Consider the following 21,073-nt stretch of genomic DNA (forward strand, 5'->3'; position numbering starts at 1 on the left):
CTGTGCACATTTCTACACATTCTGGGATACTGTATTTTCTTAATTTTATTTACATTAAACTGATGCTATTGTCTTTTTGGCAACAAATTACTAAGTGCTTTTTGGTGTATTTAATTTTGCACTACAGATTCTACTTGTATTCTTATCTGCAAACATATCATTGCTTTCATATAAAAGAGCGAGATACATGTAATTTAATCAATTTGTGGAAAGGGTGGTGGTGTAGCTACAAGGATGAAAATACCCTCTGTTGTAGGTTAACATTAAATCAGAGTTCCATGACCTTATAAAGTGAATATGCCTCCAGCCTCATTCCTCTATAGTGTTACGGCACTCTTCAGATACTTGCATCTCCTTATAATGCACAACAGAAGGCTCTGCAGGCTAATAATGCATCACAGAAGGTAGTAGAGCTATTTATTTGCAGTGGCAGTAGTATCAATGGACACAAGCATAGGGCCATGGGCTGCACCCGGACAATCCCTATGTGAAATTATCAATACAGAAGACTGCATAGAGAATGTGGTTTTTAGCTCACCTGCACAACGCCCATTTTCATTCAGAGAAAATCCTTCGCCGCACTGTATAAAAAAAGAGAAAAAGAGAAAAACGGATCTGACACAGAAGCATAGATGAGCAGATATTAATCTTCAGCTGCAGCACTGGTTTACCTGCTGACATCCACTCTGTTCCCTTCCGGCAATGATTATCTTTCAAGGTGTCGATCGGTTAGGAATGGAGTATTTTGTTCACCAACATTTAATTAAACAAGGGATCCATGCCCGGTGATCTGTTCATCATCGTCTGTCATGCCTTCCTATAGAAATCTAAATGAAAACCCCTATCCATCACGGAACAGTTACTTGGTTTGCGGGGAGCTGGATGTGCTGTGCTCAGCACCGACTCCCCATGAAATACAGGGCATGATCTTCAGACTTTGCCAGTCTCCTGTGCCGGTGGGCACTTGGGCAGAGCTACTGTGCCCAGTGTCCACTCATATTCCTGACTCCCAAGAAGGCACTGAACCAAACACTCACTCACTCTCCCGGGCGGTCGGTCACAGGGATATATGGCTTTGTTCAGTAGTCTCTAATAGCAGAAAATAAGATGTGTTCAGGTTCCATACACCTAGCTCAAATCACTGCCATGCACTGCTCATGTTCCACATTTGGTGGTGGTGTTCAGCGGTTTTGGAGTAATATGTACCCTAACTCCTCTATGGGAAAAACATGCCACAGAAAAAAGTGACAATATTTGAGACCTTCCTTTATAACTTTTGAAATGTTTGATTAATCAGCACCAAATATGGCACAATATGTGTGTGAAATTTGCAATGCAATTCCACAAACTTTGTTGCGCATAGGCCTTTTGCACACTCAACACATGCCATACATATTCTGTGCATGTTGTTCACACAGCTGTTTTTTGATCTCTATGCCATTTGAAAATTAGCCTTTTGAGCATGGCAGATGCCGCAATTAATTATCTCTGTGCGCAAAATCATGTGCATTAGCCAGTTATGTTTAAGAATGCACACAGCATACGACTTAACCCACAGTCGACTACCATGAACAAAACTATTTGGCAACGAGACAGATCTACAAAACAAGTTTTAACTAGGGGTGGTGAAATTCTTGTAATTTACTTTCCTATAATTATGCAAACTTTTGGGAAAATTATGTGAAATTATGCGTAATTTGCTAATGCAAAACTTTCATTTGGCACTATATTTTAGCACAAAATTAGTCCTTGTGTCAATTTGTGATGCGAAGGTGATTTCTCACTAAAATATAGTAGTGCAAAAAAAAAAAAAAAAAAGCACAGCAAACAATGGCCGCTCGTGTTCTGTAGTTACTGTACATTTGCGTTAAATTATTACTGTGAATTGCAGGTTCACTCTAAATTTTTTAGAAAGAATAGCAGGTAATTACGTGGTGTCATAAAGGCATAATTTCAGGAATTTCACTTAACAAGCGTAACGAATAATTCCCCAAACTAAAAAAAATCACACAGCATAACTTAAATGTTGCCAATGCTTTGTTTTAACTCGAGAACAATGTGGCAGATGATGGTTGGTTATATCATATTTTGTGTATGTTCTTAAACTTAACTGGCTAATTTCAGTGGTTATTTGCATTAAAACCTCAATCATAGCTCACTTTAACTGCGCTTTTCAGTGAAAGTATGTGTCTACGTAAATTGAAACTGAACCCACTTAAAATCAGATGAAGATACCTTATGGTTGCAATGTAAAACCTAAAACCCACAGAAAATTCCCTTTATGTTGAACTTCTATCCTTGCCATACACTTCTTGTAACCTCACTTGACATCAAATAGGACATCATAAATGGCTTAGTTATTAACATCACACATATCACATCTCAAGGACACCATCGATCTCACTCAATTGAACAAATTAGAAAAACGGAATTAGAATTATTCCATATATATTTGTGTGACTGTTTCAAATAACTGTACATGGTTACACCAATTAATTTCTGACGTCAGATCTAAAGGCCTAATAATATTGTGGCTATCTTTATTCAGCTGTTTTGTAAATACAAGCTAAAACGTGAGCGTCCAGTGCGCTTGCACCATAGACTATAAGCCTTACAGACTCACACTCTGAAAAGTCGTGACGATTCTTTTCACAAAATACAAAATGCAATACATATGCATGCACCACATAGGTGTTTGCACAGTAGACACTCCGCATCCATACCCTCCCAATATTTATGAAGCCCGGTGGTGGGGGCTTGTTGCAATATGCAATAATGGCTGGTGTGTGCAAGAAATGAAGAGTGAGAAATGTACTACACTTATCAGTCCAGGGTGTGAAAAGATGAACACTTTCTAGCCTCGTCAAGAGGCCTCGGAGCAAATTTATGGGCCTTTGTATCTCATAACTTCAAGGTCTTGCCAAAGGGTCTGGTTGGATTCATTGTGTCCCCTACAACTGTCTAAGGACAGGAAGAGAATTACAACTTGACATCAGCGCAGTTAGCATCTACCCCAGTGTCATGCCATCTTACACTGCTTCAGGCCTTGATGAAGGAGAGGAGTACTAGTACTCAGCAGTGGCCCCTCTCCCCAATGGCGGGGGAGCATCGCCCCACTGACTAAGAGCCAGCAGCTAAAAAATAGTATGATATTTTGTTTTAGTTTTCAGCTGCTGGCTCAGCTGAGCCAGTGTGTGCAGGGAGGGGCGGGGCAGAGCTGAGCCATGGGAGGGGAGGAGGAATGGAGTGGAGTACACCTAAGTGTGCATCTTTGTTTGACCAGCCGTCTTAGGCTGGCCAAGCAGACATGCACACTAAGGATTCTCCAACCCAGCTGTGCAACACAGCCGGGTTGGAGAAACAGTACAGACACCCAGGCAGTGTCTGAGCAGCAGACCAAGCCACTCAAATCAGCCTGGCGCTGCTCTCACGCTAGGTATAACATGAAAGCAGTGCCAGGATTGCGTGCGGAGCCTGTGCTGGTGTCCCAGGGATTACTGGGGAACCATCAGCAGCAGGAACGAGAGGCGCAAGGTGGCCGGACAGGCAAGTTCATTTAATTTCCCCATTTGAATGCCCCCACCCCTTGAGGTTAGCGGCGGCCACCACTTATAGCACCTCAATTTGAACTCCTGCATTGGTAAATTTTGAGGTTGTCTCTGCTCACCCATCTGCTTCAGTGTTATCTTAAAGACTTTGAGGGGCCCAGGCAAGACATATTTTGGGGCCCCTAATGAAATAAAATTATTTTTAAGTACCTATTCCTGCTTATTCAAGCCTGCATGCCGCCAAACGATAATATTTCATATGTTACATTTTAATGGTGTCAAAAAAACAGTTGAACTATGTCTTGTCCAGGACACTGGTTAGAGAGACAGAGTCAGAAACAGAGGCAGGTAGGGAGGGAAAGAGATAGACATCAAATGGATGTAATGGTCATTTTCCCAGGGGGTCCCCTAAGAAGGTGGGGCCCTGGGCAATTGCTCACTTTGCCCATGCCTTAAAGCATCTCTAATCAGCTTTTCTCAATGCAAGGGGGGTATCTGCCACCCCCGCATGCTTTGCCCAAAAGTGAGGAAAGGCTTTAAAAACAGTAGCACCAGGCACTTTACGGCTGCTGCAATGCTGTTGTTGCATTTGTGAGGACAGCACCAGGGTAGCTGCCCCTGCCCTCTTTGGCTCTCAGCATGCAGCAGGACATGGAGGAACAAGCAGCAAACAGCTGTCTGGCATCCTGTTTACAACTGTGAACAGAGCACAGGGACAACTCCCTTTGGCCCCAGTCATCGTTGGATCCAGCATATTGGAGTACAAAGCAGATGGGTCTGTGCAGTCTGCATGAGTCCCATTTCCAATATCACTTGTCAATGGTGTAAATGAGATGTGTCTGTGAGGGCTAGATTGCAGTATCATGTGTTGGTGCAGGTGAAACCATCTCCTAGTATTGGCCTAATGAAACACAGCCCACAGAAAAAGGTCTGTCTGTATACATTTTCACATTACCCATTGTATGTTGGATAACACAAATATGGACTGTGTAACCTGAAGGTATTATTCCCCACAAAAGCACACTTTTATTGACCACAAATCGATGCACAACAGCTTTATTGACCACGACCTGAATATCTATACAATCTATACCTTTGCTAACCAGTTCTTCATAGTCTCATTTGTAATGAATTATGATGCTAAGTAACATTCACGTACACACTCCTCACCTCAATATCTGACCGCTCCATCTGTTTGTTCTCGTCCGTCGGATAGGGGATGTGCAGAACCGACTTCATCTCATCTTGGGCTACTGTACGGCTTACAAATCTGCCATCTGGCCAAGTCACCTCTAAACTAATAGCTTCGTCCTTTCCTGCCATATGAGGTGAAAGTAGAAGGGACAAAATAAACAATGAAAAAATATTGTTTCATCTCAATCACTAGGGCATCTCGGCACCACCAACTATTTGAAAGTGGAATCTTCTTCATTCAGGTGGATCATTTGGCAGTTCAAAGGAAATTATCCACATGTTCCCTTCTATCAACAATTACCAAAAGATATTGAACCCATAAACATGCTTACAGTAGATTTCACAATCACTCTGAAATCTGCTCAACAAATGTTTATTGTTTTCAGAAAATGTAAAAAAAAAAAAAATACACACTTTAAGAATCCTGGGGTTCTTAGAATGGAAACACATTGTAACGATTCCATATTAAATTTGTGCCAGTAGCACAGCACAAATGAAACTAGACAAGATCATCTTGGATCCAACACAAATTGGACAAGGGGATAGGAAAGACTGCTACTAATACACTTTGTTCTCCTTCGCAATGGAGCCTTTTTGGGGAGAGACTTTGGACTTCAGGTCTTAAGATACAGAGGGGCAGGCTGACAGCCTTGTTCAACGCCCGCAACTGTGCCTCACATCAGGCACTTCTAGCGCAATAAGCAGTCCTGTGGCATGGGGAGAGACTTTGGGCTTTAAGTTTCTGCATACAGAGAGGCAGGCAGATAGCCCTGTTTATCTCCCACAGCTGTGTGTCACATTAAGCACATAGTGCGGTTAGCAATCTCACGGAGCAGGTGGGCCCGTAAGCACCTGTCCGCGGCCGGATGAGGCTGGGCTGGGCCCCTCCACTTTGAGTTGTGACCGGACAAACCATGTATTTTGTTTATATCAGGAGCACCATTCTGGGTGTGAGAGCAAGGATTTTATCATAAATATTTTGTTTTTACATAATTATACTAATTTATTAACGTGTGTCTTAATTTGATTATAATATTCTGTTTATGAAAATTGTGACCTACTTAATGTCCGTCAACAAGTAAAAGGCCTGTATTTGTTTTCTTATGTCAAGCTAACATCATGATAAAATTATTCTGTCTCTTTAAGAGCGTGTTCTTTGCTAAAATAAATGCTGAAATAAAGAGTATTTGGTGGCCTCTGCTAGGCTGAAGCAGATGCAAGGTCACTGCGCAATGTTATCTGTATAAAATGTTTCTAGTGTGTTCTGTTTTCTTGCTGCATTTCTGCAACCTAACAGACTTCATTCATTGTATTCGCATATTTGCTTGTAGTTATGTTTCTAACCTATGTTTTTACATTGAGGAAAAAGGCGCAATGAGAAAATGTTTCCATGTTTAGTAATCACTATCCTGTGACAGCGTAGTCGGAAGATGCCGAACAATGAGTCCACAGATGCAATGGGAGAAGAGGATGTACAAGTTACAAGTGTATTAGTTTGAGTTTCATCAATGGAATAACAGCAAATAGAAGAGCTTAGAGCTAACATTCTATATAATTTTATTATTAGTTAATATTCTTATTGGACATAATTTTCTCACCTTATGTTCTAAACCAACCATTAGGATTTAACAAGTTTAATTTAATGTTCAGTCACTATTGGTTCAGGGTCATTCTTTTGATACTTTCGTTGGTAATCCTGAGTTCCAGAGATCTTACTTCTTATGATTGGTCTTTTTGACATCTTGTGCTTTGCCAGTTAGTCTACGGACATGCTGGTGTTTTATTATTTTCTAAAGTTTACTACGTCTGTTCGTTACTGAACAAATGCTTTGATGGTTTAGTAATCTTATAGTCTAAAATTCTAAATCATACCCTTCACCTTGTTTCTGTTTCGATGCTGACGTCTGATGTGCTGTCCCCCTGATGAAGTAGACGTTGTTGCTGAATACCTTCGGGATTGGGTAAATGTATGAACTGTGTATTCTTATTTGTCTTTTGTTTTTCAGTTACCAACTGCTAATATTATAATACTGCTGCTATTTTTGATAGTGCCATAGCTAGATGTTTTCTAAATTCATGTTACTAAATTCTTTTACATGAAGTCCAACATGTTGATGCTAATTAGTGGTTAGTGAGGTGCTACTCTCATACACATGAATGGTCGTTGATTCCTTTTGTTTTGTTATTTCAATGTATTCAATTTCTCTTGTTCAGATTCTATTGCTATGGTTCTGTGTAATACCCATGGAGATATTATGTTTATTTTCATTGATTAAGCTTAGATTCATATGCCGACTAAATCAGCCTTTATTGTTTCTTTATATGTATCATTTGAGTTTGGGAATTATTTTTGTGACTTTAGCATTGTTAATTTAGAGAAATAAACCTTTAGCTTCTTAATAAACTGGTGTAGTTATTGGCATTCAAATTGATGATTATATGCTTAAATTGATTGTTCATTGCGTATTTCCTGGTATGTTTTCATTAAAGCAGATTCGGTTCATCGACCCAGAGCATGAAATCCGATATCTAGTCTGCTATGACTAAAATATAGCCAAGATATCTGCTTTAGCATGGGTAAGGTGACTGCAATGGGAAAGCATAAGGTTGATGTGAAAGGTGCTGTGGCATGCCCTTCCATGTCTATCAACAGTATGTTGGAAAGGGTTTTTGTGACTGCCACAAATGAGATTGAACTGGCAAAGCACAGACTTTCTTTGGACCTCAGAGTGTCATAGGCTTTTTCTGCAAATGGTGCTATTCCAGTAGACCCATGCTTGAGAACTGGTCTGAGTACCAGTCAGCAATTGTTTGTCCCGATGTTTATGCCAGTTTGGATGCTTTTGCTGAGCGTGTGTCTGAGCGGAGTAACTCTTCTCCTTTGCAGAAGGCTCTCGCCACTGGTGCTAAGAGTACAAGAGAATTGGGAATATCAGCGGCTGCAAAGCACAAACATCCCCTGCGTACCCCCTTTAATAACACATGCTTACTTTCTTGGATTCAGCCTTCAATGGCATCACAAAATCATTCCGAATCTCATCCAGTCTTTGCTAATCAATATACGTCTTCTCAGACTGGTGACCTTTTGCTTTCTGATTCCCTTCTATTTGAATCTTTGTGTGAGACGGTTGGTAATATCCTTGATGAGAAACGTAAGCCTCTGATTGAGCATTTGGATCCCCTTGAGGTGCTTCTAGGTAGAGCTCCTAATTGTGTCCCCCCCATAATCACTAGCAATAAGACAAACAGCCTGTGTGCAACCCCATAATGTTCCCTTTCAGGGTATTACCAGGAACGCAACTGTGACTACTATGGGTATTAATGGGCAATCTCTGCATTCTTTGGATAGGGGCAGACTGGGGTTTATTACATAACAGGTGCTCCGTGTAAATCAGCTTGTAAACCTGGATCATCTGATTCAAATTGCACACCTGTTGGAGGTTCCGTTGTAGCCACATGCCAAGTAACTTCGAGCTTCCTCCTTTGTCATGCCTCTGTGTTAATTCTGGCTGGGGTGCCATCTTATAAAACTGGTCAAAAGGAGTCCAGGGAACAACTTAGGAATAAGGTTGCTCATTGGCTAAGAACAAGAGCTTTAATGCTTGGGAGCCCAACAAGATAATGATGGTGAGGCGGGGTTGGTTGGCTTGGCCACTCAGTGAAAAGCATCCTGGGGATTTTATTGTCATAAATTTTCGAAGGCCTGCTTGCCTTCGAGACATATTATGCACAAAGGAATCCCATAGCACAATTGATAATGAGGTTGTTACTCTCTCACTGGGATTCGTTTATAGACTATCAACTCCTACAATGTGCCCCCATTTTAGGAATTCAGGTACTTCCTGTGGTGTCCCTTGTACTAATATGTTTTCTGCCCTTAGTAATCTGGAGAAAGTAGATTGACTCAGAAAGTGCACAGCAACAACTATTCAGGCGTCCCCTGGGAAGGATGAGCCTGGGGAGTCTATTAAGAATATTACCCTCTTTATAGAGGATGAGAATGGGGTGTCAGAGTATCACTTGTTAGATTCCCTGATTGTGGGTGCAGCAATTCCCACAATTCCTACAGTTGGGTCTGACTTAGGGGCTCTCAAGAAGGCAAGAAGCCTTACCATGGGTAAGGATATTGAGTACCTTAAAATACTAAGTTTGAATGTGGCCAGTCTTAAATCTAAGATTGAATTGCCAGATTGGCTCCATTTCATTAGTGGGTATGATATTTTTTTGTTTCAAGAAACTTGGGACACAATGCCTGGGTACGTGGATGGCTTTCATTGTTTTAGTGCCCCTGCAACTCCTTCACATAGCGGGCATGCATCGGGGGGGGGGGGGGGGGCGGTTGTGGCAGCCTGGGTAAGTACAGGACTCGGTGGGTGTGTCACAACCCAAGAGTACACTGACAGCAGTTTTCAAATTATGGCAGTTAAAATAGCTCTGACTCGACATACTGTGATTTTTTATAATAATGATTTTAGTGGTATTCTCAATACTAAATTTCCCCTATTTAAATCTATTTCTAAACTAGCAGATTACCTGGCTTGTTTAGGGCACATGTTGTATCCCTGCTTAGCTGCTGATGTTAACATGTGGCTGCCTATTAATAATGAGAATCTGCATTCTGAACCATATTTTAGTATTGACCCTCTGAGTGCAGAATTACTTTCTTTTCTTGCCCCATTCGATTTTGTAGATGTGCTGGCTATTTCTGGTTTGTCCAGCTGTGAGGTCCCCACTTTGTAAGGAGCATGACAGGTCATCAATAATAGACTGTCTTTCTTACTCGTAATCTGAAGGACCTACTTTTATATGGCATGCTTATCCCCTCTTGCTATATCGACCACAACCCCACTGAGGTCACGCTTTCTTTCAATCTTAAGGGAAAGTTTAGGAAGGACATTAGCGCATGCCACTTGCAACCTAGTACTGGTAATTTGATATTGGTCTGGAGATTGTGTGACCCCTTTTATTTGCTAAAAGAGATTATCAAAGCCAATCTGGAGCTGGTAAACTTGAGTCTGACAGTAGAGGGCCAAGGCTTGCGGGTGTTGGAAGCTTTCACCAACCTTTGCCCAGGGATTAAGAGGGAACTCCTGAAACCTGAAAGTCTATCTTGGACACTCCCAGATGGCTCAACTCTGATTGTTCTGCAGCAAATCGGGCTCTCTAGCTAGCTCTTGGCTCTAATCCAAGGGATTTTGCCCTAGTGGCTAATTTTCACAAGCAATACAAAATAACCATCGCCAAGCAAAGGCAGGAGGTTGTTCTAGCACAGTGGGAAGCATTAACTCAGGCCTCACAACTGGGCCCATTTTGGGCCTCTGTGCTTTGCTTTAAAGTGTATCAATAGATCATCTAGCAGAATTTCTTGTCGTATTGTCCACAGTATGTAGAAGGAACATTTTAGCAACTATTTGCACCACCCTTATCTCTTGATTACTTCCCTTTAGGTTCCCTTGCTTACAAAAGTTTTTAACAACCTTGTCTATCCTCCTCTTCCTGACACTTAAACTACTTCCATAATAGTCACTATGTTTAAAAAAAGGGGATTGTTCATCCCCCAGCTGTTTTTGGCCAATTTCACTTATTGATACCACTGCAAAAATACTTCGCAGAATTGTCTATAACAGGATTATGGCTTGGGTGTCAGAGGAGTCTGTTCTACATCACCGTCAACATGGGTTTAGAAGCAAAGTAGGAACGACTGAGCAGTGTCTCAATTTAAATTTGGTCCTAGAAAGATATATGGCGGTGTAACAGTCTTCCCTTACTTAGCATTTACGGATCTTTCGTCAACATTTGATTGTGTGAACCTGGCCAAATTATGGCATTTACTTGTTGCACTAGGTTTGGACATAGCTTTAGTTCATTTTGTTGCTTATTGGCATAAGGATATGATGGCCGAGGTTCATATAAGTACACATGACGATGTGTCAGGGGACATTGGAATTCAATGTGGAGTGAGAGAGATTTGTGCTGGCCCCTCTTATTTATGCTTTATATTAATGATTTACATTCTCACTTAACACCGGCTATCCCTGATCAACCTGTTATAAAAGGTGAACTGTTCCCTACGCTCCTCTATGCGGGTGATACAGTGATCTTAGCTGTACCCAGGGCAATGCACTTGTTGGTCCATGAGTTTGTTGATTTCATGGATTCCCTTTAAAAAAATCTCATATCATGGCCTGTGGCCCTAAGTGTGGTTCTCTCTCGAACATGTCTTTCGGCAATCATTGCCTGAGTAGTATTAATGATTTTCCTTATTTGGGCATTATTTTCTCTGACCAGGAATCTTGGCCCCCCTGATACTGCTCACCATACTACTAAATTTTCATTGGCAAAAGGATTGTTACGTAGTCTTGCACAACCTAAAGGGAGCGGGGGTTTAACGCTACAAATATATAGATCACAATGCTTACCCATTGCCATGTATGGGGCTAGAAGTGTGGGTAATTTCAAACTGATTGGCCATACAGCATGAGGAAAACAGGTTTTGCAGAACACTCCTATCTGTCCCAATTTCAGTCTCACATTTTATTTTCCACAAGGAACTTGGGCTTCTCTATATAGTGGATTTGATTAGGGTGCGGTCAGTCTTGTTATGGCTTGTCATTTGGTGAAATTCTGAGGCCTTCTTAACTATGGTGATAATAAGGGACTGTCTTACTCTAGATAAAGGATTATCAATTCCTAGGCTTGTATATGTAAAGGATGAATTTAGCAGAGTCAGGATGCAAACTTTCTTCACCATTCCGCTAACTTGTGAGGGTGTAAATAGGAGACTGTGGCCAAAGCAATTTATGACCACAAGGAATCAAGATGTTTTAGGGATATGGAGGGGAAGGCTAGTGTAGTTCAATATTTTTTATTTGTGGGAATCTGACTGCACTACTGACTACACCAGCCTTGCTTTCACTCACTGGGCATGTTCCCTGTTTTTTTGCCTCGGGTCTGGTACTATGAAACACTTCCCCATGGGCTATGTATATAATCTTGGAACCAAGCCCCGTCCCTGGGATGATCTATCTGAACAATCTATGCTTCATTTTATGTTTTTTTTGTAAAGTTTATGTTAAGTACACCAGACGTTTTTTAATCCCACTTAAAAAAAATATATTGTTATGATACTAGTCGAGGCAAACCTGCTTTGAAATTTTTATTACTGCTCATAAATGAGGAAGCTGATTTGTATGTTGTGACTTTTCTCATATCTGCTGCTCGAGCACGCAGGTCTATATTGTTCTAATCTCTGTGTTGTATTAATGTTTTAACAAATGCGTTGTCCGTGCAGCTATGATTACCGTTTTATTTTGTTTTGACACTTTTATGGATGATAGAATGCATCCCAATAAAGTCTTAATGAATGGAACTGAATTGGCATGCGACAGTCATGAGACTGGATCAGCTTAGTAATACAAGTTCACCTTCATACTATCTCATTATATGCAGGTGATGTATTATTATTTATCTAGAATGTCTGCTCCGGCCTCCCAGTGGCCTTGCGGACATTGAATGAGTTTTGCAGGGTGTCTGGTTAAAAGCCAATAGACTTAAATCCTGCATCTTTCCTCAACAGACCTAGGGCCCAAAAGCACTCTCATTAATAGATATGGCAGGCTGTAAACTTGCCTCACACTCAATAAACTACTAAGGGATCAATGTCTAGAGGAGGGAGTCTGACAACCTCATGGAACTTAGAGCCTTAACAGCTATCAGATCATCCTTTTGCTTTTAGAAGAAGCTTCCACACTCACTCCTAGATAGGATTACTATCACAAAAATTATCCCTTTTCTCCATCTGTTATGATGCTTTTCCACCAAACCCATGGTGCTCACATACTATTTCTTTTAAAATACTATCACAGTGCTAGGCGACCTAATTAGAAGGCAGGACTGGCCATACAGGGCATCGAGAGTTTCCCCCAGGAGGCTGAAACGGTGGGGGACCACTTTTGTTACTGGGGGCTGGTTTTGTAGTAGTGCGGCCGTTTTTTAAGCATTGCAGAGTTCCTTGTATAGCGAACAGTTTTCAGGCAACAATGAACGTGTCAAGCTAACTCTGGTGATTAATGTATCTGCTGGAGAAAGCTCAGAGTTTTGTCCGGTGGCAGCTTTGACTCATCTAGGGTAGCTCAGAGAGTTAATATGTCTGCTGCAAAAAACTTGTACTATGCAAATTAAAGAACGGTGTTTTATGTGCACAGCTCAGTGGGATACTGTTTTTGTCAGAGATCCTTTTGTTATTGTGCAGTTCATCAGTTACAATCATAATACAGCACAGTGAACTATGAACTGCCATCAAACAGCTGCATGCAAAATGCACAATACAGGTTAGAAATTTGTTTTTTTACACCCGTCTTTGATTATCCTAATTTTGCTAATAAGGGTTTGTATGGTTAGAAATACATAATTATTAGCAAAGTCAACCCTAACCATTGTGTTATGTTCCGAATGCTACGTTTATGCTTTCCCAGGCCAAGCACGGTTCAAGAATGCCTATCAGTACTGATGAAACGTGAATCCTACACCTTGTAGTCCCCTTTGTCTAATATAAAAAAATGTCATACACTGATTTTCACACATATAATTCATTGGCTCTATATGTGTGTGTGATGTAAAGTGCTCCAACAACCTATGCTGAAAAGAGAGGGGCTATAAAACGAATGAAATACACATGAGAGTGAGGTTATGGAGGGGTGGAGGCACTGTTAGAGGGTGGTGGTGAGGGAATCATTGAAGAGCCCCAATAAAGATTGCTGTATCCTGTGCTCTGTAGGGTCATTATTTACTATGCTTTAAAAACTGAATTGAATATATGATGAAAAATGAAAAATGTGTTGTAGAATGCACCTTTTCTGCCATTTTTTCCAATTTTTCTTGGGGTGGGGGTAGACCCCCCAAAAAAAAACCTATTGTATTGGTCAGGCTCACTCACTATGTACCCTAGGGGGGCTAGTCTGCCAAAATTTCCAGAGCTGCTTTGAGTTCCCAGACTGGCCCTGAAGAGTAGGCTTGCCCCAATTATCTTTCCCTATTGAAGAAGACCGCAGTGGCCCGTTCTTGAGACATATTATATTTGTGTGCAACTCCAGTGGGTTGTTTCCTGACTAGCACTAACACAAGCTCCCGAAATACAGTAAATGTGATTCGCACTGAGGGTGGTTAACCATACCTGAGCTTCTTTTCAGGGAAATGTGGCATCCTACTGGTTCAGGCACTGTTGGCACAGATGTGTAGGTCACTGCTACACATCTTGGCAAGCTCTATCAGTCTGGGTGCAGATTATGGAGTTACTATAAGATGGCAACATACCACCGGGTTAATTTTTAGCACACACCATTAAAAGTGGTTAGATCTGTAAGAGGATCTTTTCTTGATGAACCCGAAAAAGATGGCACACTGCAAATACTACTGACAGGGGAAGCGTTTGCCATCTGGTCTCCAACATTCATAAATCTATTAGATCCATTCTGAATAAGGATAACAGCTGCAAGAACAGCCTGGTGGAAAATCTCATGGAAAATGAACGGTCAACCTCTCAGGGATGTTGGGAAAAACACCAGGAAAGCTAGGCAGCGTTTTTACCTTTCAACTACATACCTCGTGCTTACCTCACCCCATCAAAATTGCACAGAATTTTAGCCACTGTCACTAGTACCTGGCCAAAAGGTCATAGGCCATCATTATGACCCTGGCGGTTCAAAGACCGCCAGGACTGCTATGGAGGTGTCACGGCTGACGGGCCAGTGGTTAATACTGCCAAATTAGGAGTTTGGCGGTTTAGCCAAAGCCAAATTGTCAAGCATCCACCCGTCCTACCACATTACTGCGTTCCACCAGGCTGGAGGTGAGCACCTCCAACAGGGCGGATGGCGTGTTAACGTTAGTGGTATCACGAGGTGAGAGAACGCCAGCATTTTTCTGCCAGTCACACTGCCAGGAAAATCTGGTGGTCTTTCAGCCTGGTGACAGGAATAAGCATTCCTGTCGCCAGGATACACTTGCACACATGTTCACATACCCGCATATATGCACTCACATACTTCCGCACGCCCATTCACACTAACATACAGTTGGTAATGGGGTCTTTGGTTGGCAGTCAGGTTACCCCCCGTCAAAGCAAGGACCCTCACCTCTAGTCAGGGGGTAAGTCACATACAATCCAAATTATCCTGTGCCCACCCTCTTGTAGCTTGGCACTGAGCAGTCAGGCTTAACTTAGAAGGCAATGTGTAAAGTATTTGTGCAATAAATCATACAATAACACAATATAGCACCACAAAAATACACCACACAGTGTTTAGAAAAATATAATATTTATCTGGATAAATGCAGGTCAAAACGATTAAAATGCAATAAGTATATGTTGAGATATCATTGAAAAGTGATATAAAGTGTCTTAAGTCTTTTTAAAGCAAACAAAGTCTCTTTCAAGCACAAAGTACCTGGTTCGCGTGAAAAACCTCTGCAAAAGACCGCAGAGGAGGTGATGCGTGGAAACAAAGGGGTGTGCATCGATTTCTCGGGCCGCACATGGCGATGGGTCATTTAGTTTTCATGCAGGGACGGCTGTGCATCGATTCCCGGCGCTCAGTCATAGATCCTCTTCGGGTTCCAGGGTGTTCAGACGCCCCGGGGACGATGCATGGATTTCTGGCGCTGCTAGGACGAAGTTGCAGGAGCTGCGTCGATCCGGTAGGCGTTGCATCTAATTTTCTACCGCACGGCAGGCGCTGCATCGATTCAGCTCTGGGAGTCAGGCTGCGTCATTCTGGCTCGGCTGTGCATCGATCCGGTGAGGCTATGCGTCGAATTTCCAGTCGCTACGCTGGTGCTTCTCATTGCAAAGTCGGGTTGAGTCGTTCCGGTTCAGAGTGCAGTGAAATTTACCCGTCCACTTACATACACATGAACACGCAAACACGCACTCACCCCTTCCATCCGATCCATCGCACTCACTCGCACTCACCGCCTCCCCATCCACACTCACTCACCCCCACCCCTCTCCCCAGCACATACATACATACATTCACACACGCACTCAACCGCTCTTCCCCAGGCACTCACACACTCACCCCGTCCACACACAATCACTCACACACGCACCCACAAACACTCCTCCTCCCGCCGCATTTACGACATTCACACACACACACACACACGCGCGCGCTCACACACACACATACACATACACACACCCTCCAATGTTGGATGATCCACTTACCTCGTCCATCGAGGGGGTAATCCGGGAGAGGACGGGTCCTGGCGCTTCCACCGCCGGCAGTGCCTCTTCATTGGACACCACCACCGAATTACAGGTTGTAATACGGTGTGCGGTCTCTTTTTGGCACTGCGGTACTGGTGGCAGTACCGCCTCTGCACCGCCGTCCGCCACCACGACGGGTTTCGGAATTCCACCTGATTTGGTGCAGAATTCAGAGATCAGTCGTATTAGGGAGTATTTTGGCGCCCATGGCTTTTGAGGTCTTTGGTAAAGACCGCCTAAGTTGTGATGAGAGCCATAATCCTGAAGCAAAATTCTATCATATGGTATGGACATGGCCATCTATCGCAGCTTTGTGTGGCTTTTTAACTGACCTGGTTTTGAGCTGGTTTGGTTAATTACATTTGAAGGAACCAAAGATTTGTCACCTATCCTTCTACCTAGGCACAACTCTAGTGATACGAGCTGCATATGCATCAATTTAGCTTTTCTTATGGATAAGAGAGTCATTTCAACTGGTTGGAAGCTGCCTGATGTGTTGGAAATTGCCAAATGAAAACCTGAGCTCCATAAATGGGCACAGGTAGAATACTGTTATAGGGCTCTTACATTACCAGATGAAGAAACCAACTACATTAATTGAATGGGTCTCCATTTTGCTGAAAATTAAACCCAAGTCTGATGGCAAACCACCGTAGCCTACTCCCACTACCCTTAGTCTATATTGCTAGTCTCTGACGCTCTCTAATCATTTACCTCACTTACTCCTTTCAACAGGTAAGATAACTTGCCATTGGGCCTGCTGTACATTTTCTGACCATGCCTTCTGGTCAAGGTAACAATACCATGGAGTTCCCTTGCACCGGCTGCTATTCCTTTTCACCTACTGTTAATGGCTCAGATTGTACCATGATGTATCTCTAACATTTTCCGCCTTGTACTACTGAGGCTGTTTTGAATTGCACCTCAAACACTTAAAACCAATAAAAATGGAAAATAAAACATACATGGGGGTCTTATCCTACTTTAAGATTCAACACCAATTTACTTTCACTACATTGTCCCAGAAGGCATTCTCTTAATGTGGTGCAGTGTCCAATTTATACCACAGTGTTTTTGAGTGTTTTGTGTCAAACCTCCTAACACAATGACAGAGTTATGACGCAGCTCACACCCGGTCTCAGATTTCCTCACTGTCAATCACCGCTTAGTGTCTTACCAGTGCAAACCCTTAGTGAATCTGGTGTTGTAACAGCAACTGTCAGTTAGGAACATGCTCACCTTTAATCTTACTCTCCGGAAAGCTTGAGTTCATTACCCCACTTCCCCTGTCGGATTAATGTTGTAACCGCTTTATCTGGCACACTATGGATGTTAGTTATGCTGAACTACATCTTTAGTGAGCTTTGGCTTGATTTGTTACTAGACGCAGAGCTTTCATATTGGGTCTCTTTACTTCTGACTCCCTGTGTGACCTTGGACTACTTCTTACCAACATTATTTTCTTTAATTCTCCTGTAATTCAATACAGTAACGCACCTTTACTTATGTAAGTACTAGTAACATAAGTAAATGGTATACTTGCTATAAAAATCAATATCCCCAGGTATTAAGCATCAGGCTAGACCTTTATGGGGTCACACTCATTTTATCAGTGTAGAAATGTTCCTTAAACTTGCAGAAGCACACGAGAACTGAGACAGGTAAATAGCTCTCAGTGGTAGTACAATTTTAAACTGCAGAATCGTATATTGAAGGAGCTGGTTGCTGAAATTCACTATAAAACGAATGTGCAGAATACTTGTCTGGTATAGTACACTTCTTTAATAAATCAGGGGTATACTGAATTCAATACAATGGATGATGATAAATAGAGCTGGGGTTTGGTAACAATGATGTCAATTGCCAGCCAAGTATCTCAAAGAAAAAGCTAAAAATCTGAACTTACCCAGTCCAAAATGAGCTACTGGCTCCATTTCACAAAGATACCCTGAGCCACCATCAATAATCCTCAAGTGCGCTCCACTCTTCTTTGTGTATAGAACTACCTTCGCCCCACGAGCAAAGGCTCCAAACCTTGTGTGGGGTATGACCCGCAGCCAGTTGTTACTTGAACCCTGCAATTGAAAAAACAGAGTGATTTCTTGAAATTATGGGGCTATTTACGACCTTGGCGGAGGGGATTACGCCGATCCCGCCCGCCCTATTACAAGTTCCATTATATTCCATGGAACTTGTATAACATCGGACGGGATGTCTGTCACTTTTGGGATGGAGTAATCCCCTCTGCCAAAGTTGTACTCAGGCCCTATATATTCAGCTCTTGCCAACCCTTGTCCTGAGCCCAGACTGATATGTAGAAGCCCTAACGCATCTTTCCGAAGAAGGAGAAAAGACCACAATAAGATTTTTATGGTCGAAACTCATTAAACTAGTTGTCTGCTTATGTCCTAACATCATGTGACAGATGAAATCAAAAATGACAATAATGGCAGCACTGGTTTCCTAACATATCACGACACAATTGACATGTATGCTATCACTTTCGATACATTGTATTTTCTTTCTTTGGTTGCGTGTTAATATTAAGTTAGGTGGCTTGTTTCTGTTTCTTATTGGTATAAACACTGAGGTTAGAAGTAGTGCATTTGGTGGCGGAGGTGTTGTTTTTATTGCAGTGAAGGACACTTTTAAGAGCTTTTGGATTTATTACTTAAACAGTACTTATCTTTGACATTCCTGAGGTTGCTTTCACTATACATTAAGGACTTCTTAAAAGAGATAACAAACACAGCCTACCCTTTACAAACATTTCAGTGAACTTATTTTTTATTGTTTTTTAATAATATACCACATCAAACCTGCACAATGGCAATGCACAGAGGCATTTGGTCAGGCTGCGCACCAACTTCTAAAGTGTGCGACTAACCCTCGCAAGCTTGGCCTTTGGCCATGCACTGAACACATTCTCCCCGGGACTTGGTCTACATGAAGTTCATGTGCCCAACCCGCTCTAAGTGTCGAACCCAGTCCCCCTTTCCTCTACAGAGCTCACCGTGCATGCTCTTTCCCATTCACAGTGGCACTGTGACTTTTTTGTTGTTTTCATTTTTATCAGTATTTGCAGGAAGAAAACTATAAGAACGTTTTTAAAAACATTAGCAGATCTACCTGGAATTTTTCACCTTTGGAGATCTGAGTTTCGATCCATGAATCGGGAGTCATTGTTTTTACTTTTTGGGGCAGTAGCTGACCCTCTGGGACGCCCCCACATGTTTCCTGGGTTCAAGAGGTGTTCCTCTGGCGTCCTTATTTCACGTCCTGATTCTCTAATCCTCGAAGGAACTGTTAGTTGTTTATCTTTCATATTACAATCCTCAGAGGATTTGAGGTTCTGGATCCCTGAACGACTGATGATTAAATGGTCAAGATATACAAAGGTATTTTTCCTAGAAACCATTTGAACACCGCTGAATCATTTTGTAATGCAATTTTCTCAAAAATGCGGAACTGACTTGCATCCAACCCAGCAAGCAAGTTTCAAGAAAAGTTTTTCTGAAATTCTATTCAGTAGTTTTTGTTGTACCATAAAGCAAAGTTTCTTATGGGAGTTAAAATGGAAAGAAGTAGTTATTTTGAGCCTATCCCCTCCTTTATTTTTCTCTTGTGGGACGTGTCTGCAAGAAACTTAACATGATTACACTGTGTGATTTAAACTATTTGAATGGAATACTTTGCACAGATTGGTGAATAGAACTAAAGATCTAAGTAAACCGATAAATAGAGTGTTAGACCCGTCAGCCCTTGGCATGGTTTACCTGTCTTTTTGCTTCTGAGCCTCTGTTTTAGATCCTGTGCTGAATTTCGTTTTTGCAGGCTTTAGGACTCTGAGCACTTTCCCACTGCTGACTAATGCTAAAATGCAAGTGCTCCCTGTCTAAATTGTATTAGTGATTGGTTTATCCTTGCCTGGGACATCTGATTTACTAGTAAGTCGCTACTATAATGCAACAGGTGTGCCTGGGGTCTGTAAATCAAATGTTACTAGTGGGCCTGCAGCACTGATTGTGCCCCCCCACAGGAGTAGCCCTGCAAACATATCTCAGGCCTGCCACTGCAGTGCCTGTGTGTGCAGTTTTAAACTGCCATTTCAACCTGGCAAGTGCACCCACTTGCCAGACCCAAACTTTCCCTTTTGTTACATATAAGGCACCCCTAAAGTAGGCCCAAGGCAGCCTCATGAGCAGGGTGCAGAATATTTAAAAGGTAAGACGTACTAGTGTGTTTTACATTTCCTGTTAGTCCTTACAATAGTGAAAAACAAATGAAGCAGTATTTTACTATCTCTCCCATAGGGTAACATGGGGATTACGTTGAAATAGCTTTTACGTGTAATTTTCCACTGGGAAGGGATAGATATGTGAAGTTTGGGGTCTCACCATTTAAAAATACATCTTTTGGTGAAGTTGGTTTTTGAACTGTGAGTAAATGTCACTTTTCGAAAGTGGCCATTTTCCTGCTTAACCATTCTGTTTCTGCTGAATACATGTCTGGGTCAGGATGACAGCTGGGCTGTTTGTGCATTCACTCTAGACAGTGACACAAAGGGAGCTGAGGTCTGCAGTGCATATCATGATGGCCTATCGCCAGGCTGATGGGTCTTCCTGAGCTAAAGTGGTGGGAGAAGCTGATACTTGCACCTGAAAAGGGCTGTGTCTGTCCTCACACAAAGCAGTGTCCAACTCCCCTGAGTGTGTCTGGGACCAGGGTAGGGGAAGGCCGAGTCTTGTGCACTACAAAGCCTTCCCTTTGAAGTCTGCCTATTTTAAAGACAGAAATGGGTAGAAGTACTGGACCTCTGACACCACATAGTTAAAATCCTTCTGGACTGAGGAAATTCTGCCAGGACAAACAGCTGGATGCTGTAGGAGGGACTGCCACTATGCCTGTTGCTTTGTTCTGCTGGCCTGCTGCTTGTGGGCCTGGGAGTAAAATGACTGGACTTAGCTTTCTACATCATGCTTTCAAAGGTTATCCAAGGGTTTGGACTGAGCTTGCCTCCTGTTGAAAAGTCTCAGGGACATCAAAGACTTCACCTGCCAATGCC

At 42.2% G+C, this 21,073-nt stretch overlaps 1 protein-coding gene across 2 annotated transcripts in view; it reads right to left on the bottom strand.

The window, feature by feature from the left end:
- CRTAC1 (cartilage acidic protein 1) overlaps window positions 1-21,073 on the bottom strand; it is a 1,353,390-nt gene that overhangs the window by 29,518 nt on the left and 1,302,799 nt on the right. For both annotated transcript variants that reach the window (XM_069239641.1, XM_069239640.1), the window contains exons 11-13: window positions 17,915-18,083; window positions 4,719-4,864; window positions 539-581 (exon numbers count right to left, since the gene is read on the bottom strand). In XM_069239641.1, the coding sequence (XP_069095742.1) occupies window positions 539-581; window positions 4,719-4,864; window positions 17,915-18,083 (358 nt within the window). The remainder of the gene's footprint in view (window positions 1-538; window positions 582-4,718; window positions 4,865-17,914; window positions 18,084-21,073) is intronic.

This window comes from Pleurodeles waltl, chromosome 6 (genome assembly GCF_031143425.1).
Source record: "Pleurodeles waltl isolate 20211129_DDA chromosome 6, aPleWal1.hap1.20221129, whole genome shotgun sequence".
Lineage (NCBI taxonomy): Eukaryota > Metazoa > Chordata > Amphibia > Caudata > Salamandridae > Pleurodeles > Pleurodeles waltl.